This window comes from Scyliorhinus torazame, chromosome 22 (genome assembly GCF_047496885.1).
Source record: "Scyliorhinus torazame isolate Kashiwa2021f chromosome 22, sScyTor2.1, whole genome shotgun sequence".
NCBI lineage: Eukaryota > Metazoa > Chordata > Chondrichthyes > Carcharhiniformes > Scyliorhinidae > Scyliorhinus > Scyliorhinus torazame.
The window spans coordinates 37,248,036-37,271,127 of NC_092728.1; the positions used below are offsets into that span (position 1 = coordinate 37,248,036).

General features: G+C 49.2%; 1 protein-coding gene across 1 annotated transcript in view; it reads right to left on the reverse strand.

The window, feature by feature from the left end:
- LOC140399014 (microphthalmia-associated transcription factor-like) overlaps nucleotides 1-22,152 on the reverse strand; it is a 29,938-nt gene extending 7,786 nt beyond the window's left edge. The window contains exons 1-2 of the mRNA XM_072488063.1: nucleotides 22,098-22,152; nucleotides 19,397-19,472 (exon numbers count right to left, since the gene is read on the reverse strand). Of these exons, the coding sequence (XP_072344164.1) occupies nucleotides 19,397-19,419 (23 nt within the window). The 5' untranslated portion in view covers nucleotides 19,420-19,472; nucleotides 22,098-22,152. The remainder of the gene's footprint in view (nucleotides 1-19,396; nucleotides 19,473-22,097) is intronic.
- Nucleotides 22,153-23,092: the final 940 nt, after the last annotated feature.

The following is a 23,092-nucleotide window of genomic DNA, read 5'->3' on the forward strand; positions in this document are numbered from 1 at the left end:
CGAGTGCTCATCACACGAGAAATATAAGTTCATCGGTTAGTGAGAAACTGTTGTTTGGGAGTGATATCAAGTATGAGAATTAGAAAAAAAACTTTTTTTTTTTTAAGTGCCTGTGTATAGGCAATAGGTAAAAAACTAAGGTAAGATTAGGGCCTAACAGAGATGTACATGGTAGTGGTGTCCCTCAGGGATCAGTGTTGGGCCCACAATTGACATAGATGATTTGGAGTTGGGGACCAAGGGCAATGTGTCCAAGTTTGCAGACGACACTAAGGTGAGTGGTAAAGCAAAAAGTGCAGAGGATACCGGAAGTCTGCAGAGGGATTTGGATAGGCTAAGTGAATGGGCTAGGGTCTGGCAGATGGAATACAATGTTGACAAATGTGAGGTTATCCATTTTGGTAGGAATAACAGCAAAAGGGATTATTATTTAAATGATAAAATGTTAAAACATGCTGCTGTGCAGAGAGACCTGGGTGTGCTAGTGCATGAGTCGCAAAATGTAGGTTTACAGGTGCAACAGGTGATTAAGAAGGCAAATGGAGTTTTGTCCTTCATTGCGAGAGGGATGGAGTTAAAGACTAGGGAGGTTATGCTGCAATTGTATAAGGTGTCAGTGAGGCCACACCTGGAGTATTCAGTTTTGATCTCCTTACTTGATAAAGGACATACTGGTGCTGGAGGGTGGGCACAGGAGATTCATTAGGTTAATCCCAGAGCTGAAGGGGTTGGATTACGAGGAGTGGTTGAGTAGACTGGGACTGTACTCGTTGGAATTTAGAAGGATGAGGGGGGATCTTATAGAAACATATAAAATTATGAAGGGAATAGATAGGATAGATGCGGGCAGGTTGTTTCCACTGGCGGGTGAAAGCAGAACTAGGGGGCATAGCCTCAAAATAAAGGGAAGTAGATTTAGGACTGAGTTTAGGAGGAACTCCTTCACCCAAAGGGTTGTGAATCTATGGAATTCCTTGCCCAGTGAAGCAGTAGAGGCTCCTTCATTAAATGTATTTAAGATAAAGATAGATAGTTTTTTGAAGAATAAAGGGATTAAGGGGTATGGTGTTCGGGCTGGAAAGTGGAGCTGAGTCCACAAAAGATCAGCCATGATCTCATTGAATGGCGGAGCAGGCTCGAGGGGCCAGATGGCCTACTCCTGCTCCTAGTTCTTATGTTCTTGTGAGTTGATTCAGATGATGTGGCAGCATTCCCAATGAGTACTTCTGTATCTGTCTTCACTAAGCAGGAGGCTAATCCAAATATTTTCATAAAAGAGGAATGTGAAATATTCACTGCAGCAAGCATAGTGGGAGAGAAGTACTGCTGGGACTGGCACCCTTGAAGGTGGATAAATCATCAGGGCCAGAGGAACGGTACTCCGGGCTGTTAAAGCCTGGGAGAAATAGCAAATGCTCAGCGGATCATTTTCCAATCCTCACGAGATACAGTTGAGGTTCCAGAGCATTGGAAGTTTATCGTTGTTGCAGTATTTTAAAACAAAGAAAGAATTAGGCCAGATTATAGGCCGGCCAGTCGGACTACAACAGTGGAACAATTATTGTAAACAATCCTGAGAGACAGGATAAAATGTCACTTGGAAAGGCACGGATTGATCAGGGATAGTCAGCATGGTTTTGTTAGGGGAAGATCGTGTCTTACAAACTTAATAGGTTTATTTGAGGACGTAAGAAGGAGGATTGCTGAGGGTAGTACAGTGAATATTGTCTACATTTTCTATTGTCTATCTTTTCTTTGTTCTTTAAATAGGCGACAGTTTTAGATAGAGGATCAGGATCGGCGCAGGCTTGGAAGGCCGAAGGTCCTGTTCCTGTGCTGTAATTTTTCTTTGTTCTTTGTACATGGATTTCAGTAAGGCATTTGACAAGATCCCACATGCCAGACGAGTCAGGAAAGTGAGATTTCCAGTGGCATTCCACAGGGCTCCGTGTCGGGCCCTTAACGTGGGACGCACGATTGGGAAATTTGCAAAAGACACAAACGCTGACTGCGTAGTTGATTGTGAAGCGATACCTGTCGGAGCCAGAATGTTAGCAATAGTTTAGTTGAGTGGGTGTGGAACTGGCAAATGGAATTCAATCGGGAAAGTGTGAGGTAATGCATTTGGGGAAGACAAAGCAAGGGAATGCTCAATAATCAGGACGATTTGAGGGAGTTGACGAAGTGAGGCGCCTTGGAGAGAATGTTCAAAGGTCCTCCAAGGGGGCGGAAAAAGTAGACAATGTGGTGAATAAAACATTTAACATGCTTTCCTTTATAGGGCGAGGTACTGAATGTGAAAGCAGGGGAATAACAATGGAACTGTATCAAACGCTGGTTAGGCCACAGCTGGAGATCTGTCTTCAGTTCTGGTCACCACATTAAGAAAGGAAATATTGGGATTCTCTGTTCCCGCTGGCAGTGCACCCCCGTTTGCGAGTTTCCCGGTATTGTGGGGTGGTTTCAATGGGAAATTCCATTGTCAAGCAGTGAATCTCGCCTCCAGCGAACGGTGCACCTCCGAGAAACGCGCGGCTGGGGTACCCAAGAATGCAGCCTGATGGCTCATGGAGAGTGTACAGGGGTGGTTTACAAGAATGTTGCCAGGATTAGAAAATTGCAGCTTGGAGTTGAGATTGGATAGTCTTTGGTTGCTTTTCTTAGAGGAGGCTAAGGGGTGACCTAATTGAGCTGTACAGAATTATGAGGTGCCCAGACAAGGTAGACAGGAAAGATTTGTTCCCCCTAGCTGAGGGGTCAATGACCAGGGGGAATAGGTTGAAGTAGAAGGAGTAGAGGGGACACGCGGGTGGTCTGTGTCAATTCCTGCGGAAGGTGGTGGTTGAAGCTGAAACGCTCAATTCATTTAAAAGGTACCTGGATCTGAATGGGAAAAGGTACCTGGTTCTGAATGGGAAAAGGTACCTGGATCGGAATGGGAAAAGGTACCTGGATCTGAATGGGAAAAGGTACCTGGATCGGAATGGGAAAAGGTACCTGGATCGGAATGGGAAAAGGTACCTGGATCGGAATGGGAAAAAGTACCTGGATCTGAATGGGAAAAGGTACCTGGTTCAGAATGGGAAAAGGTACCTGGATCGGAATGGGAAAAGGTACCTGGTTCTGAATGGGAAAAGGTACCTGGATCGGAATGGGAAAAGGTACCTGGATCTGAATGGGAAAAAGTACCTGGATCTGAATGGGAAAAGGTACCTGGTTCTGAATGGGAAAAGGTACCTGGATCGGAATGGGAAAAGGTACCTGGATCGGAATGGGAAAAGGTAACTGGTTCTGAATGGGAAAAGGTACCTGGATCGGAATGGGAAAAGGTACCTGGATCTGAATGGGAAATGCCGAGACGGACCAGGTGCTGGAAAGTGGATAAGAATCAGCGGCTGGATTCTTTTTTCTCTTTTTGGTCGGAACAGATGTAATCGGGTGAATGGCCCCTTTTTTTTTTTGCACTGTAACCTTTCTACGAGTGTTCAATGCAGTCAGAGCTTTACACCATCTAACCCCGTGCTGTACCTGTCCTGGGAGTGTTTGATGGGTACAGTGTAGAGGAGCTTTACTCTGTATCTAACCCCGTGCTGTACCTGTCCTGGGAGTGTTTGATGAGGACAGTGTAGAGGGAGCTTTACTCTGTATCTAACCCCGTGCTGTACCTGTCCTGGGAGTGTTTGATGGGGACAGTGTAGAGGGAGCTTTACTCTGTATCTAACCCCGTGCTGTACCTGTCCTGGGAGTGTTTGATGGGGACAGTGTAGAGGGAGCTTTACTCTGTATCTAACCCTGTGCTGTACCTGTCCTGGGAGTGTTTCATGCGGACAGCTTAGAACATAGAACATAGAACGATACAGCACAGTACAGGCCGTTCGGCCCACGATGTTGCACCGAAACAAAAGCCATCTAACCTACACTATGCCATTATCATCCATATGTTTATCCAATAAACTTTTAAATGCCCTCAATGTTGGCGAGTTCACTACTGTTGCAGGTAGGGCATTCCACGGCCTCACTACTCTGCGTAAAGAACCTACCTCTGACCTCCATCCTATATCTATTACCCCTCAGTTTAAAGCTATGTCCCCTCGTGCAAGCCATTTCCATCCGCGGGAGAAGGCTCTCACTGTCCACCCTATCTAACCCCCTGATCATTTTGTATGCCTCTATTAAGTCTCCTCAACCTTCTTCTCTCCAACGAAAACAACCTCAAGTCCATCAGCCTTTCCTCATAAGATTTTCCCTGCATACCAGGCAACATCCTGGTAAATCTCCTCTGCACCCGCTCCAAAGCCTCCACGTCCTTCCTATAATGCGGTGACCAGAACTGTACGCAATACTCGAAATGCGGCCGTACCAAAGTTTTGTACAGCTGCAACATGACCTCCTGGCTCCGGAACTCAATCCCTCTACCAATAAAGGCCAACACTCCATAGGCCTTCTTCACAACCCTATCAACCTGGGTGGCAACTTTCAGGGATCTATGTACATGGACACCTAGATCCTTCTGCTCATCCACACTTTCAAGAACTTTACCATTAGCCAAATATTCCGCATTCCTGTTATTCCTTCCAAAGTGAATCTCCTCACACTTCTCTACATTAAACTCCATTTGCCACCTCTCAGCCCAGCTCTGCAGCTTATCTATATCCCTCTGTAACCTGCTACATCCTTCCACACTATCGACAACACCACCGACTTTAGTATCGTCTGCAAATTTACTCACCCACCCTTCTGCGCCTTCCTCTAGGTCATTTATAAAAATGGCAAACAGCAACGGCCCCAGAACAGTTCCTTGTGGCACGCCACTTGTAACTGAACTCCATTCTGAACATTTCCCATCAACCACCACCCTCTGTCTTCTTTCAGCTAGCCAATTTCTGATCCACATCTCTAAATCTCCCTCAATCCCCAGCCTCCGTATTTTCTGCAATTGCCTACCGTGCGGAACCTTATCAAACGTTTTACTGAAATCCATATACACCACATCAACTGCTCTACCCTCGTCTACCTGTTCAGTCACCTTCTCAAAGAACTCGATAAGGTTTGTGAGGCATGACCTACCCTTCACAAAGCCATACTGACTATCCCTGATCATATTATTCCTATCTAGATGATTATAAATCTTGTCTCTTATAATCCCCTCCAAGACTTTACCCACTACAGACGGAAGGCTCACCGGTCTATAGTTGCCGGGGTTGTCTCTGCTCCCCTTTTTGAACAAAGGGACCACATTTGCTATCCTCCAGTCCTCTGGCACTATTCCTGTAGCCAATGATGACATAAAAATCAAAACCAAAGGTCCAGCAATCTCTTCCCTGGCTTTACTCAGTATCTAACCCCGTGCTGTACCTGTCCTGGGAGTGTTTAATGCAGACAGCGTAGAGGGAGCTTTACTCTGTATCTAACACCGTGCTGTACCTGTCCTGGGAGTGTTTAATGGGGACAGTGTAGAGGGAGCTTTACTCTGTATCTAACCCCGTGCTGTACCTGTCCTGGGAGTGTTTCATATGGACAGTGTCGAGGGAGCTTTACTCTGTATCTAACCCTGTGCTGTTCCTGTCCTGGGAGTGTTTGATGGGGACAGTGTGGAAGGAGCTTTGCTCTGTATCTAACCCCGTGCTGTTCCTGTACTGGGAGTCTTTAATGGGGACAGTGTAGAGGGTGCTTTACTCTTTATCTAACCCCGTGCTGTACCCGTTCTGGGAGTGTTTGATGAGGGCAGCGTAGAGGGAGCTTTACTCTGTATCTAACCCTGTGCTGTTCCTGTCCTCGGAGTGTTTGATGGGGACAGTGCAGAGGCAGCTTTACTCTGTATCCAACCCCATGCTGTACCTGTCCTGGGAGTGTTTGATGGGGACAGTGCAGAGGCAGCTTTACTCTGTATCTAACACCGTGCTGTATGTGTCCTGGGAGTGTTTGATGGGGACAGTGTCGAGGGAGCTTTACTTTGTATCTAACCCCGTGCTGTAACTGTCCTGGGAGTGTTTGATGGGGACACTGTAGAGGGAGCTTTACTCTGTATCTAACCCCGTGCCGTAACTGTTCTGGTAGTGTTTGGTGGGGACAGTGTAGAGGGAGCTTTACTCTGTATCTAACCCCGTGCTGTTCCTGTCCTGGGAGTGTTTGATGGCGACAGTGTAGAGGGTGCTTTACTCTGTATCTAACCCCGTGCTGTACCTGTCCCGGGTGTGTTTGATGGGGACAGTGTCGAGGGAGCTTTACTCTGTATCTAATTCCGTGCTGTAACTGTCCTGGGAGTGTTTGATGGGGACAGTGTAGAGGGAGCTTTACTCTGTATCTAACTCCGTGCAGTATCTGTCTAGGGAGTGTTTGATGGGGACAGTGTAGAGGGTGCTTTACTCTGTATCTAACCCCGTGCTGTTCCTGTCCTGGGAGTGTTTGATGGGGACAGTGTAGAGGGAGCTTTACTCTGTATCTAAACCCGTGCTGTACATGTCCTGGGAGTGTTTGATGGGGACAGTGCAGAGGCAGCTTTACTCTGTATCTAACACCGTGCTGTATGTGTCCCGGGAGTGTTTGATGGGGACAGTGTGGAGGGAGCTTTACTCTGTATCTCAACCCGTGCTGTACCTGTCCTGAGAGTGTTTGATGGGGACAGTGTCGGGGGAGCTTAACTCTGTATCTAACCCCGTGCTGTAACTGTCCTGGGAGTGTTTGATGGGGACAGTGTAGAGGGAGCTTTACCCTGTATCTAACCCCGTGATGTACCTGTCCCGGGTGTGTTTGATGGGGACAGTGTCGAGGGAGCTTTACTCTGTATCTAACCCCGTGCTGTACCTGTCCCGGGAGTGTTTGATGGGGACAGTGTGGAGGGAGCTTTACTCTGTATCTAAACCCGTGCTGTATCTGTCCCGGGAGTGTTTGATGGGGACAGTGTGGAGGGAGCCTTACTCAGTATCTATCCCCGTGCTGTACCTGTCCTGGGAGTGTTTGATGGGGACAGTGTCGAGGGAGCTTTACTCTGTATCTAACCCCGTGCTGTCCCTGTCCTGGGAGTGTTTAATGGGGACAGTGTAGAGGGAGCTTTACTCTGTATCTAAACCCGTGCTGTACCTCTCCTGGGAGTGTTTGATGGGGACAGTGTCGAGGGAGCTTTACTCTGTATCTAACCCCGTGCTGTAACTGTCCTGGGAGTGTTTAATGGGGACAGTGTAAAGGGTGCTTGACTCTGTATCTAGCCCCGTGCTGTATGTTTCCTGGGAGTGTTTGATGGGGACAGTGTCGAGGGGGCTTTACTCTGTATCTAACCCCGTGCTGTATGTGTCCTGGGAGTGTTTGATGGGGACAGTGTCGAGGGAGCTTTACTCTGTATCTAACCCCGTGCTGTACCTGTCCCGGGAGTGTTTGATGGGGACAGTGTGGAGGGAGCTTTACTCTGTATCTAAACCCGTGCTGTATCTGTCCCGGGATTGTTTGATGGGGACAGTCTGGAGGGAGCTTTACTCTGTATCTAAACCCGTGCTGTACCTGTCCTGAGAGTGTTTGGTCGGGACAGTGTAGAGGGAGCTTTACTCTGTATCTAACCCCGTGCTGTACCTGTCCTGGGAGTGTTTGATGGGGACAGTGTGGAGGAAGCTTTACTCTGTATCTAAACCCGTGCTGTAACTGTCCTGAGAGTGTTTGATGGGGACAGTGTCGAGGGAGCTTTACTCTGTATCTAACCCCATGCTGTAACTGTCCTGGGAGTGTTTAATGGGGACAGTGTAAAGGGTGCTTTACTCTGTATCTAACCCCGTGCTGTATGTTTCCTGGGAGCGTTTGATGGGGACAGTATTGAGGGAGCTTTACTCTGTATCTAACCCCGTGCTGTACCTGTCCCGGGAGTGTTTGATGGGGACAGTGTGGAGGGAGATTTACTCTGTATCTAAACCTGTGCTGTACCTGTCCTGTGAGTGTTTGATGGGGACAGTGTCGAGGGAGCTTTACTCTGTATCTAACCCCGTGCTGTAACTGTCATGGGAGTGTTTGATGGGGACAGTGTAGAGGGAGCTTTACTCTGTATCTAACCCCGTGCTGTCCCTGTCCTGGGAGTGTTTGATGGGGACAGTGTCGAGGGAGCTTTACTCTGTATCAAACCCCGTGCTGTAACTGTCCTGGGAGTGTTTAATGGGGACAGTGTAAAGGGTGCTTTACTCTGTATCTAACCCCGTGCTGTACCTGTCCCGGGTGTGTTTGATGGGGACAGTGTCGAGGGAGCATTACTCTGTATCTAACTCCGTGCTGTAACTGTCCTGGGAGTGTTTGAGGGGGACAGTGTAGAGGGAGCTTTACTCTGTATCTAACTCCGTGCAGTATCTGTCCTGGGAATGTTTGATGGGGACAGTGTAGAGGGTGCTTTACTCTGTATCTAACCCCGTGCAGTACCCGTTCTGGGAGTGTTTGATGGGGACAGTGTGGAGGGAGATTTACTCTGTATCTCAACCCGTGCTGTACCTGTCCTGAGAGTGTTTGATGGGGACAGTGTCGAGGGAGCTTAACTCTGTATCTAACCCCGTGCTGTAACTGTCCTGGGAGTGTTTGATGGGGACAGTGTAGGGGGAGCTTGACTCTGTATCTAGCCCCGTGCTGTATGTTTCCTGGGAGTGTTTGATGGGGACAGTGTCGAGGGAGCTTTACTCTGTATCTAACTCCGTGCTGTACCTGTCCCGGGAGTGTTTGATGGGGACAGTGTGGAGGGAGATTTACTCTGTATCTAAACCCGTGCTGTACCTGTCCTGGGAGTGTTTGATGGGGACAGTGTCGAGGGAGCTTTACTCTGTATCCAACCCAATGCTGTAACTGTCCTGGGAGTGTTTAATGGGGACAGTGTAAAGGGTGCTTTACTCTGTATCTAACCCCGTGCTGTACCTGTCCCGGGTGTGTTTGATGGGGACAGTGTAGAGGGAGCTTTACTCTGTATCTAACCCCGTGCTGTACCTGTCCTGGGAGTGTTTGATGGGGACAGTGTCGAGGGAGCTTTACTCTGTATCCAACCCCATGCTGTAACTGTCCTGGGAGTGTTTAATGGGGACAGTGTAAAGGGTGCTTTACTCTGTATCTAACCCCGTGCTGTACCTGTCCCGGGTGTGTTTGATGGGGACAGTGTCGAGGGAGCTTTACTCTGTATCTAACTCCGTGTTGTAACTATCATGGGAGTGTTTGAGGGGGACAGTGTAGAGGGAGCTTTACTCTGTATCTAACTCCGTGCAGTATCTGTCCTGGGAGTGTTTGATGGGGACAGTGTAGAGGGTGCTTTACTCTGTATCTAACCCCGTGCTGTACCCGTTCTGGGAGTGTTTGATGAGGGCAGCGTAGAGGGAGCTTTACTCTGTATCTAACCCTGTGCTGTTCCTGTCCTGGGAGTGTTTGATGGGGACAGTGCAGAGGCAGCTTTACTCTGTATCTAACACTGTGCTGTATGTGTCCTGGGAGTGTTTGATGGGGACAGTGTCGAGGGAGCACTACTCTGTATCTAAACCCGTGCTGTACCTGTCCCGGGTGTGTTTGATGGGGACAGTGTGGAGGGAGCTTTACTCTGTATCTAACCCTGTGCTGTTCCTGTCCTCGGAGTGTTTGATGGGGACAGTGCAGTGGCAGCTTTACTCTGTATCTAACACCGTGCTGTATGTGTCCTGGGAGTGTTTGATGGGAACAGTGTCGAGGGAGCTTTACTTTGTATCTAACCCCGTGCTGTAACTGTCCTGGGAGTGTTTGATGGGGACACTGTAGAGGGAGCTTTACTCTGTATCTAACCCGTGCTGTAACTGTCCTGGGAGTGTTTGATGGCGACAGTGTAGAGGGAGCTTTACTCTGTATCTAACCCCGTGCTGTTCCTGTCCTGGGAGTGTTTGATGGCGACAGTGTAGAGGGTGCTTTACTCTGTATCTAACCCCGTGCTGTACCTGTCCCGGGTGTGTTTGATGGGGACAGTGTCGAGGGAGCTTTACTCTGTATCTAATTCCGTGCTGCAACTGTCCTGGGAGTGTTTGATGGGGACAGTGTAGAGGGAGCTTTACTCTGTATCTAACTCCGTGCAGTATCTGTCTAGGGAGTGTTTGATGGGGACAGTGCAGAGGGTGCTTTACTCTGTATCTAACCCCGTGCTGTTCCTGTCCTGGGAGTGTTTGATGGGGACAGTGTAGAGGGAGCTTTACTCTGTATCTAAACCCGTGCTGTACATGTCCTGGGAGTGTTTGATGGGGACAGTGCAGAGGCAGCTTTACTCTGTATCTAACCCCGTGCTGTATGTGTCCCGGGAGTGTTTGATGGGGACAGTGTGGAGGGAGCTTTACTCTGTATCTCAACCCGTGCTGTACCTGTCCTGAGAGTGTTTGATGGGGACAGTGTCGGGGGAGCTTAACTCTGTATCTAACCCCGTGCTGTAACTGTCCTGGGAGTGTTTGATGGGGACAGTGTAGAGGGAGCTTTACCCTGTATCTAACCCCGTGATGTACCTGTCCCGGGTGTGTTTGATGGGGACAGTGTCGAGGGAGCTTTACTCTGTATCTAACCCCGTGCTGTCCCTGTCCTGGGAGTGTTTAATGGGGACAGTGTAGAGGGAGCTTTACTCTGTATCTAAACCCGTGCTGTACCTCTCCTGGGAGTGTTTGATGGGGACAGTGTCGAGGGAGCTTTACTCTGTATCTAACCCCGTGCTGTAACTGTCCTGGGAGTGTTTAATGGGGACAGTGTAAAGGGTGCTTGACTCTGTATCTAGCCCCGTGCTGTATGTTTCCTGGGAGTGTTTGATGGGGACAGTGTCGAGGGAGCTTTACTCTGTATCTAACCCCGTGCTGTATGTGTCCTGGGAGTGTTTGATGGGGACAGTGTGGAGGGAGCCTTACTCAGTATCTATCCCCGTGCTGTACCTGTCCTGGGAGTGTTTGATGGGGACAGTGTCGAGGGAGCTTTACTCTGTATCTAACCCCGTGCTGTCCCTGTCCTGGGAGTGTTTAATGGGGACAGTGTAGAGGGAGCTTTACTCTGTATCTAAACCCGTGCTGTACCTCTCCTGGGAGTGTTTGATGGGGACAGTGTCGAGGGAGCTTTACTCTGTATCTAACCCCGTGCTGTAACTGTCCTGGGAGTGTTTAATGGGGACAGTGTAAAGGGTGCTTGACTCTGTATCTAGCCCCGTGCTGTATGTTTCCTGGGAGTGTTTGATGGGGACAGTGTCGAGGGAGCTTTACTCTGTATCTAACCCCGTGCTGTATGTGTCCTGGGAGTGTTTGATGGGGACAGTGTCGAGGGAGCTTTACTCTGTATCTAACCCCGTGCTGTACCTGTCCCGGGAGTGTTTGATGGGGACAGTGTGGAGGGAGCTTTACTCTGTATCTAAACCCGTGCTGTATCTGTCCCGGGATTGTTTGATGGGGACAGTCTGGAGGGAGCTTTACTCTGTATCTAAACCCGTGCTGTACCTGTCCTGAGAGTGTTTGGTCGGGACAGTGTAGAGGGAGCTTTACTCTGTATCTAACCCCGTGCTGTACCTGTCCTGGGAGTGTTTGATGGGGACAGTGTGGAGGAAGCTTTACTCTGTATCTAATCCCGTGCTGTAACTGTCCTGAGAGTGTTTGATGGGGACAGTGTCGAGGGAGCTTTACTCTGTATCTAACCCCATGCTGTAACTGTCCTGGGAGTGTTTAATGGGGACAGTGTAAAGGGTGCTTTACTCTGTATCTAACCCCGTGCTGTATGTTTCCTGGGAGCGTTTGATGGGGACAGTATTGAGGGAGCTTTACTCTGTATCTAACCCCGTGCTGTACCTGTCCCGGGAGTGTTTGATGGGGACAGTGTGGAGGGAGATTTACTCTGTATCTAAACCTGTGCTGTACCTGTCCTGTGAGTGTTTGATGGGGACAGTGTCGAGGGAGCTTTACTCTGTATCTAACCCCGTGCTGTAACTGTCATGGGAGTGTTTGATGGGGACAGTGTAGAGGGAGCTTTACTCTGTATCTAACCCCGTGCTGTCCCTGTCCTGGGAGTGTTTGATGGGGACAGTGTCGAGGGAGCTTTACTCTGTATCAAACCCCGTGCTGTAACTGTCCTGGGAGTGTTTAATGGGGACAGTGTAAAGGGTGCTTTACTCTGTATCTAACCCCGTGCTGTACCTGTCCCGGGTGTGTTTGATGGGGACAGTGTCGAGGGAGCATTACTCTGTATCTAACTCCGTGCTGTAACTGTCCTGGGAGTGTTTGAGGGGGACAGTGTAGAGGGAGCTTTACTCTGTATCTAACTCCGTGCAGTATCTGTCCTGGGAATGTTTGATGGGGACAGTGTAGAGGGTGCTTTACTCTGAATCTAACCCCGTGCAGTACCCGTTCTGGGAGTGTTTGATGGGGACAGTGTGGAGGGAGATTTACTCTGTATCTCAACCCGTGCTGTACCTGTCCTGAGAGTGTTTGATGGGGACAGTGTCGAGGGAGCTTAACTCTGTATCTAACCCCGTGCTGTAACTGTCCTGGGAGTGTTTGATGGGGACAGTGTAGGGGGAGCTTGACTCTGTATCTAAACCCGTGCTGTATCTGTCCCGGGATTGTTTGATGGGGACAGTCTGGAGGGAGCTTTACTCTGTATCTAAACCCGTGCTGTACCTGTCCTGAGAGTGTTTGGTGGGGACAGTGTAGAGGGAGCTTTACTCTGTATCTAGCCCCGTGCTGTATGTTTCCTGGGAGTGTTTGATGGGGACAGTGTCGAGGGAGCTTTACTCTGTATCTAACCCCGTGCTGTACCTGTCCCGGGAGTGTTTGATGGGGACAGTGTGGAGGGAGATGTACTCTGTATCTAAACCCGTGCTGTACCTGTCCTGGGAGTGTTTGATGGGGACAGTGTCGAGGGAGCTTTACTCTGTATCCAACCCCATGCTGTAACTGTCCTGGGAGTGTTTAATGGGGACAGTGTAAAGGGTGCTTTACTCTGTATCTAACCCCGTGCTGTACCTGTCCCGGGTGTGTTTGATGGGGACAGTGTAGAGGGAGCTTTACTCTGTATCTAACCACGTGCTGTACCTGTCCTGGGAGTGTTTGATGGGGACAGTGTCGAGGGAGCGTTACTCTGTATCAAACCCCTTGCTGTAACTGTCCTGGGAGTGTTTAATGGGGACAGTGTAAAGGGTGCTTTACTCTGTATCTAACCCCGTGCTGTACCTGTCCCGGGTGTGTTTGATGGGGACAGTGTCGAGGGAGCTTTACTCTGTATCTAACTCCGTGTTGTAACTATCATGGGAGTGTTTGAGGGGGACAGTGTAGAGGGAGCTTTACTCTGTATCTAACTCCGTGCAGTATCTGTCCTGGGAGTGTTTGATGGGGACAGTGTAGAGGGTGCTTTACTCTGTATCTAACCCCGTGCTGTACCCGTTCTGGGAGTGTTTGATGAGGGCAGCGTAGAGGGAGCTTTACTCTGTATCTAACCCTGTGCTGTTCCTGTCCTGGGAGTGTTTGATGGGGACAGTGCAGAGGCAGCTTTACTCTGTATCTAACACCGTGCTGTACCTGTCCTGGGAGTGTTTGATGGGGACAGTGCAGAGGCAGCTTTACTCTGTATCTAACACCGTGCTGTATGTGTCCTGGGAGTGTTTGATGGGGACAGTGTCGAGGGAGCACTACTCTGTATCTAAACCCGTGCTGTACCTGTCCCGGGTGTGTTTGATGGGGACAGTGTGGAGGGAGCTTTACTCTGTATCTCAACCCGTGCTGTACCTGTCCTGAGAATGTTTGATGGGGACAGTGTCGAGGGAGCTTAACTCTGTATCTAACCCCGTGCTGTAACTGTCCTGGGAGTGTTTGATGGGGACAGTGTAGAGGGAGCTTTACTCTGTATCTAAACCCGTGCTGTATCTGTCCCGGGATTGTTTGATGGGGACAGTCTGGAGGGAGCTTTACTCTGTCTCTAAACCCGTGCTGTACCTGTCCTGAGATTATTTGATGGGGACAGTGTCGAGGGAGCTTTACTCTGTATCTCACCCCGTGCTGTAACTGTCCTGGGAGTGTTTGATGGGGACAGTTTAGAGGGAGCTTTGCTCTGTTTCTAAACCCGTGCTGTACCTGTCCCGGGAGTGTTTGATGGGGACAGTGTGGAGGGAGCTTTACTCTGTATCTAACCCCGTGCTGTACCTGTCCCGGGAGTGTTTGATGGGGACAGTGTGGAGGGAGCTTTACTCTGTCTCTAAACCCGTGCTGTACCTGTCCTGGGAGTGTTTGATGGGGACAGTGTCGACGGAGCTTTACTCTGTATCCAACCCCATGCTGTAACTGTCCTGGGAGTGTTTAATGGGGACAGTGTAAAGGGTGCTTTACTCTGTATCTAACCCCGTGCTGTACCTGTCCCGGGTGTGTTTGATGGGGACAGTGTCGAGGGAGCTTTACTCTGTATCTAACCCCGTGCTGTAATTGTCCTGGGAGTGTTTGATGCGGACAGTGTAGAGGGAGCTTTACTCATATTCTAAACTCGTACTGTACCTGTCCCGCGAGTGTTTGATGGGGACAGTGTGGAGGGAGCTTTACTCTGTATCTAAACCCGTGCTGTACCTGTCCTGAGAGTGTTTGATGGGTAGAGTGTAGAGGGAGCTTTACTCTGTATCTAACCCCGTGCTGTAAATGTCTTGGGAGTGTTTAATGGGGATAGTGTAAAGGGTGCTTTACTCTGTATCTAAACCCGTGCTGTATGTTTCCTGGGAGTGTTTGATGGGGACAGTGTTGAGGGAGCTTTACTCTGTATCTAACCCCGTGCTGTACCTGTCCCGGGAGTGTTTGATGGGGACAGTGTGGAGGGAGCTTTACTCTGTATCTAAACCGTGCTGTACCTGTCCTGAGAGTGTTTAATGGGGACAGTGTAAAGGGTGCTTTACTCTGTATCTAGCCCCGTGCTGTATGTTTCCTGGGAGTGTTTGATGGGGACAGTGTCGAGGGAGCTTTACTCTGTATCTAACCCCGTGCTGTACCTGTCCTGGGAGTGTTTGATGGGGACAGTGTAGAGGGAGCTTTACTCTGTATCTAACCCCGTGCTGTAACTGTCCTGGGAGTGTTTGATGGGGACAGTGTAGAGGGAGCTTTACTCTGTATCTAAACCCGTGCTGTATCTGTCCCGGGATTGTTTGATGGGGACAGTCTGGAGGGAGCTTTACTCTGTATCTAAACCCGTGCTGTACCTGTCCTGAGAGTGTTTGGTGGGGACAGTGTAGAGGGAGCTTTACTCTGTATCTAACCCCGTGCTGTACCTGTCCCGGGAGTGTTTGATGGGGACAGTGTAGAGGGAGCTTTGCTCTGTTTCTAAACCCGTGCTGTACCTGTCCCGGGAGTGTTTGATGGGGACAGTGTGGAGGGAGCTTTACTCTGTATCTAACCCCGTGCTGTACCTGTCCCGGGAGTGTTTGATGGGGACAGTGTGGAGGGAGCTTTACTCTGTCTCTAAACCCGTGCTGTACCTGTCCTGAGAGTGTTTGATGGGGACAGTGTCGAGGGAGCTTTACTCTGTTTCTAAACCCCGTGCTGTACCTGTCCCGGGAGTGTTTGATGGGGACAGTGTGGAGGGAGCTTTACTCTGTCTCTAAACCCGTGCTGTACCTGTCCTGAGAGTGTTTGATGGGGACAGTGTCGAGGGAGCTTTACTCTGTATCTAAACCCGTGCTGTCTCTGTCCTGAGAGTGTTTAATGGGGAGAGTGTGGAGGGAGGTTTACTCTGTATCTAAACCCGTGCTGTACCTGTCCTGGGAGTGTTTAATGGGGACAGTGTAAAGGGTGCTTTACTCTGTATCTAACCCCGTGCTGTACCTGTCCCGGGTGTGTTTGATGGGGACAGTGTCGAGGGAGCTTTACTCTGTATCTAACCCCGTGCTGTAATTGTCCTGGGAGTGTTTGATGCGGACAGTGTAGAGGGAGCTTTACTCTATATCTAAACTCGTGCTGTACCTGTCCCGGGAGTGTTTGATGGGGACAGTGTGGAGGGAGCTTTACTCTGTATCTAAACCCGTGCTGTACCTGTCCTGAGAGTGTTTGATGGGTAGAGTGTAGAGGGAGCTTTACTCTGTATCTAACCCCGTGCTGTATGTTTCCTGGGAGTGTTTGATGGGGACAGTGTTGAGGGAGCTTTACTCTGTATCTAACCCCGTGCTGTACCTGTCCCGGGAGTGTTTCATGGGGACAGTGTGGAGGGAGCCTTACTCAGTGTCTAACCCCGTGCTGTACCTGTCCTGGGAGTGTTTGATGGGGACAGTGTCGAGGGAGCTTTACTCTGTATCTAACCCCGTGCTGTCCCTGTCCTGGGAGTGTTTAATGGGGACAGTGTAGAGGGAGCTTTACTCTGTATCTAACCCCGTGCTGTACCTGTCCTGGGAGTGTTTGATGGGGACAGTGTCGAGGGAGCTTTACTCTGTATCTAACCCCATGCTGTAACTGTCCTGGGAGTGTTTAATGGGGACAGTATAAAGGATGCTTTACTCTGTATCTAACCCCGTGCTGTATGTGTCCTGGGAGTGTTTGATGGGGACAGTGTCGAGGGAGCTTTACTCTGTATCTAACCCCGTGCTGTACCTGTCCCGGGAGTGTTTGATGGGGACAGTGTGGAGGGAGCTTTACTCTGTATCTAAACCGTGCTGTACATCTCCTGAGAGTGTTTGATGGGGAGAGTGTAGAGGGAGCTTTACTCTGTATCTAACCCCGTGCTGTAACTGTCCTGGGAGTGTTTAATGGGGACAGTGTAAAGGGTGCTTTACTCTGTATCTAGCCCCGTGCTGTATGTTTCCTGGGAGTGTTTGATGGGGACAGTGTCGAGGGAGCTTTACTCTGTATCTAACCCCGTGCTGTACCTGTCCTGGGAGTGATTGATGGGGACAGTGTCGAGGGAGCTTTACTCTGTATCTAACCCCGTGCTGTCCCTGTCCTGGGAGTGTTTAATGGGGACAGTGTAGAGGGAGCTTTACTCTGTATCTAACCCCGTGCTGTACCTGTCCTGGGAGTGTTTGATGGGGACAGTGTCGAGGGAGCTTTACTCTGTATCTAACCCCATGCTGTAACTGTCCTGGGAGTGTTTAATGGGGACAGTGTAAAGGATGCTTTACTCTGTATCTAACCCCGTGCTGTACCTGTCCCGGGAGTGTTTGATGGGGACAGTGTGGAGGGAGATTTACTCTTTATCTAAACCCGTGCTGCACCTGTCCTGAGAGTGTTTGATGGGGACATTGTCGAGGGAGCTTTACTCTGTATCTAAACCCGTGCTGTACCTGTCCTGGGAGTGTTTCATGGGGACAGTGTAGAGGGAGCTTTACTCTGTATCTAAACCCGTGCTGTACCTGTCCTGAGAGTGTTTGATGGGGACAGTGTCGAGGGAGCTTTACTCTGTATCTAACCCCGTGCTGTAACTGTCCTGGGAGTGTTTGATGGGGACAGTGTAAAAGGTGCTTTACTCTGTATCTAACCCTGTGCTGTATGTTTCCTGGGAGTGTTTGATGGGGACAGTATTGAGGGAGCTTTACTCTGTATCTAACCCTGTGCTGTATGTTTCCTGGGAGTGTTTGATGGGGACAGTGTAGAGGGAGCTTTACTCTGTATCTAACCCCGTGCTGTACCTGTCCTGGGAGTGTTTGATGGGGACAGTGTAGAGGGAACTTTACTCTGTATCTAACCCCGTGCTGTCCCTGTCCTGGGAGTGTTTAATGGGGACAGTGTTGAGGGAGCTTTACTCTGTATCTAACCCCGTGCTGTACCTGTCCTGGGAGTGTTTGATGGGGACAGTGTCGAGGGAGCTTTACTCTGTATCCAACCCCGTGCTGTAACTGTCCTGGGAGTGTTTAATGGGGACAGTGTAAAGGGTGCTTTACTCTGTATCTAACCCCGTGCTGTACCTGTCCCGGGTGTGTTTGATGGGGACAGTGTCGAGGGAGCTTTACTCTGTATCTAACCCCGTGCTGTAATTGTCCTGGGAGTGTTTGATAAGGACAGTGTAGAGGGAGGTTTACTCTGTATCTAAACTCGTGCTGTACCTGTCCCGGGAGTGTTTGATGGGGACAGTGTGGAGGGAGCTTTACTCTGTATCTAAACCCGTGCTGTACCTGTCCTGGGAGTGTTTGATGGAGACAGTGTAGAGGGAGCTTTACTCTGTATCTAACCCCGTGCTGTAACTGTCCTGGGAGTGTTTGATGGGGACAGTGTAAAGGGTGCTTTACTCTGTATCTAACCCCGTGCTGTACGTTTCCTGGGAGTGTTTGATGGGGACAGTGTTGAGGGAGCTTTACTCTGTATCTAACCCCGTGCTGTACCTGTCCTGGGAGTGTTTGATGGGGACAGTGTAGAGGGAACTTTACTCTGTATCTAACCCCGTGCTGTCCCTGTCCTGGGAGTGTTTAATGGGGACAGTGTTGAGGGAGCTTTACTCTGTATCTAACCCCGTGCTGTACCTGTCCTGGGAGTGTTTGATGGGGACAGTGTCGAGGGAGCTTTACTCTGTATCCAACCCCGTGCTGTAACTGTCCTGGGAGTGTTTAATGGGGACAGTGTAAAGGGTGCTTTACTCTGTATCTAACCCCGTGCTGTACCTGTCCCGGGTGTGTTTGATGGGGACAGTGTCGAGGGAGCTTTACTCTGTATCTAACCCCGTGCTGTAATTGTCCTGGGAGTGTTTGATGCGGACAGTGTAGAGGGAGGTTTACTCTGTATCTAAACCCGTGCTGTACCTGTGCTGAGAGTGTTTGATGGGGAGAGTGTAGAGGCAGCTTTACTCTGTAACTAACCCCGTGCTGTACCTGTCCTGGGAGTGTTTGATGGAGACAGTGTAGAGGGAGCTTTACTCTGTATCTAACCCCGTGCTGTAACTGTCCTGGGAGTGTTTGATGGGGACAGTGTAAAGGGTGCTTTACTCTGTATCTAACCCCGTGCTGTACGTTTCCTGGGAGTGTTTGATGGGGACAGTGTTGAGGGAGCTTTACTCTGTATCTAACCCCATGCTGTACCTGTCCCGGGAGTGTTTGATGGGGACAGTGTGGAGGGAGCTTTACTCTGTATCTAACCCTGTGCTGTACCCGTTCTGGGAGTGTTTGATGGGGACAGTGTAGAGGGAGCTTTGCTCTGTATCTAACACGTGCTGTTCCTGTCCTGGGAGTGTTTGATGGGGACAGTGTGGAGGGAGCTTTGCTCTGTATCTAAACCCGTGCTGTACCTGTCCTGGGAGTGTTTGATGGGGACAGTGTAGATGGAGCTCTGTATCTAACCACATGTTAAACCTGTCCTGAGAGTGTTTGATGGGGAGAGTTTTGAGCGAGTCTGGGTATTTAACTGTGGAACTGCCTGGCTAGGATCAGCGAACTGACCCTGCAAATGAACAGCTCAATAACAAACCACATCACCCCAATTTATCATCTGAGGAGTAACTTGGCAGCTTCAGTTATTGAGAAAAAACTTACGGGTCGTTGGATTTTGGTATCATGGCACCCAGCTCTTTGATCCGATCATTGATATTGAACCTTCGTCTCCTCTCAACTGTAAGAGGGAAACAGAGAGAGGCAGTGAGCACCAGGCAGTCAACAGTGATTTAAGCTGCACAGGAAATAGACAGATCTCTCTTAGTGACAGGAAATTGAGAATTATAACATATTATTCTTTTGAAATAACACATCCTCATAGACTGGAGAAGAAGCATGTGATGCATGACTGATTTAATCGGAGTGAATGGAAAAGGACCCGAAAAGTCCTAACATCAGTAAGGAAAGTGTGAAAGACATTGATGAGCAAAGGACACAGAAATAAAAATTAACATCAGGCAGTAAAAGAAGTGGCATTGAAGCGGGTGGTTCAGTACAAAAGGGAAGTGTACAATTTGGAAGGTGGGGCAGAGATTAGTATAATTTTCAACTGGAGCACCCACAAAGAACAAACAAAGAACAAAGAAATGTACAGCACAGGAACAGGCCCTTCGGCCCTCCAAGCCCGTGCCGACCATGCTGCCCGTCTAAACTAAAATCTTCTACATTTCCTGGGTCCGTATCCCTCTATTCCCATCCTATTTATGTATTTGTCAAGATGCCCCATAAATGTCACTATCGTCCCTGCTTCCACCACCTCCTCCGGCAGCGAGTTCCAGGCACCCACTATCCTCTGTGTAAAAAACATGCATCGTACATCTACTCTAAACATTGCCCCTCGCACTTTAAACCTATGCCCCATAGTAATTGACCCCTCTACCCTGGAAAAAAGCCTCTGACTATCCTCTCTGTCTATGCCCCTCATAATTTTGTCGCCTCTCAACCTCAGTCGTTACAGTGAGAACAAACCGAGTTTATTCAACCTCTCCTCATAGCTGATGCCGTCCATACCTAGGCAACATCCCAGTAAATCTCTTCTGCACCCTCTCTAAAGCCTCCACATCCTTCTGGTAGTGTGGCAACCAGAATTGAACGCTATACTACAAGTGTGGCCTAACTAAGGTTCTATACAGCTGCAACATGACTTGCCAATTTTTATACTCAATGCCCCGGCCAATGAAGGCAAGCAGGCCGTATGCCTTCTTGACTACCTTCTCCACCTGCGTTGCCCCTTTCAGTGACCTGTGGGCCTGTACACCTAGATCTCTCGGACTGTCAATACTTTGAGGGTTCTACCATTCACTGTATATTCCCTACCTGCATTAGACCTTCCAAAATGCATTACCTCACATTTGTCCGGATTAAACTCCATCTGCCATCTCTCCGCCCAAGTCTCCAAACGATCTAAATCTTGCTGTATCCTCTGACAGTCCTCATCGCTATCCGCAATTCCACCAACCTTTGTGTCTTCCGCAAACTTACTAATCAGACCAGTTACATTTTCCTCCAAATCATTTCTATATACTACGAACAGCAAAGGTCCCAGCACTGATCCCTGCGGAACACCACTAGTCACAGCCCTCCAATTAGAAAAGCATCCTTCCATTGCTACTCTCTGCCTTCTATGACTTCGCCAGTTCTGCATCCATCTTGCCAGCTCACCTCTGATCCCGTGTGACTTCACCTTTTGTACCAGTCTGCCATGAGGGACCTTGTCAAAGGCCTTACTGAAGTCTATATAGAAAACATCCACTGCCCTACCTGCATCAATCATCTCTGTGACCTCCTTGAAAAACTCTATCAAGTTAATGAGACACGACCTCCCCTTCACAAAACCGTGCTGCCTCTTGCTATTACGTCCATTTGCTTCCAAATGGGAGTAGATCCTGTCTCGAAGAATTCTCTACAATAATTTCCCTACCACTGACGTAAGGCTCACCGGCCTGTAGTTCCCTGGATTATCCTTGCTACCCTTCGTAAACAAAGGAACAACATTGGCTCTTCTCCAGTCTTCCGGGACATCACCTGAAGACAGTGAAGAGACAAAGATTTCTGTCAAAGCCTCAGCAATTTCCTCTCTTGCCTCCTTCAGTATTCTGGGGTAGATCCCATCAGGCCCTGGGACTTATCCAACTTAATATTTTTCAAGTTTCAAGTTAACAAAAAAGATGTTTGATCAGGACAGTTCTGGGGAAAGCGAATCTGAATGATGGTCTGGTAGATAATGGGATCAGGGGTTATGGGGAGAGGCAGGAGAATGGGGATGAGGAACATACCAGCTATGATTGAATGGTGGAGCAGACCTGATGGGTTGAATGGCCTAATTCTGCCCTAGATTTTATAGTTTTGTGGAAACTATGGAAGACAAGAGAGCAAAGGGAAGAATGCAAATTTCAGAAAACAGTGAAGCTTGTGTGGACGTGGTAGATGGTCAGGTCTCCCCAGAAGAAAGCATGGAAGCTGGTAGTATCTACCTGACCACAGCACACACTGTGTTCTCAGAGCCAGTTCTCTTCATTCCTCTGCACCCTTCCAACACCCTGCCACCCCCCCCCCCCCCCTCACCCCCTCAAATCAATAAGTTGGAACTCAATACTCAACAGCCCCAAAATCCAAAACCATTTTCCTCAACTTTCCAAAATGGCTGGAAAAGGACTCTTCACATTTGGACTCCGACCCTCTTGGGGTTAGGCCACCCTGGTGCTGGTCGAATCCTAGCAACTGGGCGTGTGGTAGGGAAGAGCTCACACTTAAACGTGGACAGAAGGCTGAAAGAGGATCGGCAGCCTCGTTCACTACGTACTGAGATTGTGACTGTCCTTCTTCTGCCGTTCTTTAATTAAAGCTTTAACATCAACTTCTGTAAGGAAGCAAGAAGGAGAAAGAATGTGAGTAACAGGTGATCAGTTTCTCCATATCCTCTTCCCTAATCCACCAATGCACAATGTCCAAAAAGATCCAGCAAGGCAGCTATGTTCATGAAGAAACAGGCCCACCGGAAACTAGAATCGTGAACCGACGGGAGGGCAGGAAATAACTCCGCACAGCCGGCGACAGGATGGTCAGTTAAAAAATTCCACAGAGTTTCCGGTAAAAACTGACAACAGCTTAACTTCATTGCAGCCAGAATGTTTCATGTAAGGAAGCAATCACCGTCAGACTGAGTACGTACTGGGGACAATTCACAGTCAAACTGTGTCAGTACAGGAGACAATTCACATTCAGACCGAGTCAGCACGGGGGACAATTCACAGTCAGACTGAGTCAGTATGGGGGACAATTCACAGTCGGACTATGTCAGTACGGTGACAATTCACAGTCAGGCTGAGTCAGTACGGGTGACAATTCTCAGTCAGACTGAGTAAATATGGGGGACAATTCACAGTCAGACTGTGTCAGTACGGGGGCCAAATCACAATCAGACTGTGTCAGTACGGGGACAATTCACAGTCAGGCTGTGTCAGTACGGGGACAATTCACAGTCAGACCGAGTCCGCACGGGGGACAATTCAGTCAGACTGAGTAAGTAAGGGGGACAATTCACAGTCAAATTGTATCAGTACAGGGGACAATTCAGTCAAACTGAGTCAGTACGGGGACAATTCACAGTCAGACTGAGTCAGTACGTGAGACATTACACAGACAAACTGAGTCAGTATCGGTACAATTCACAGTCAGACTGTGTCAGTACAAGGGACCAAGGGACAATTCACAATCAGACTGAGTCAGTACGGGGAACAATTCACAGGCAGACTGAATCAGGATGGGGACAATCCACAGTCAGACTGAGTCAGTACG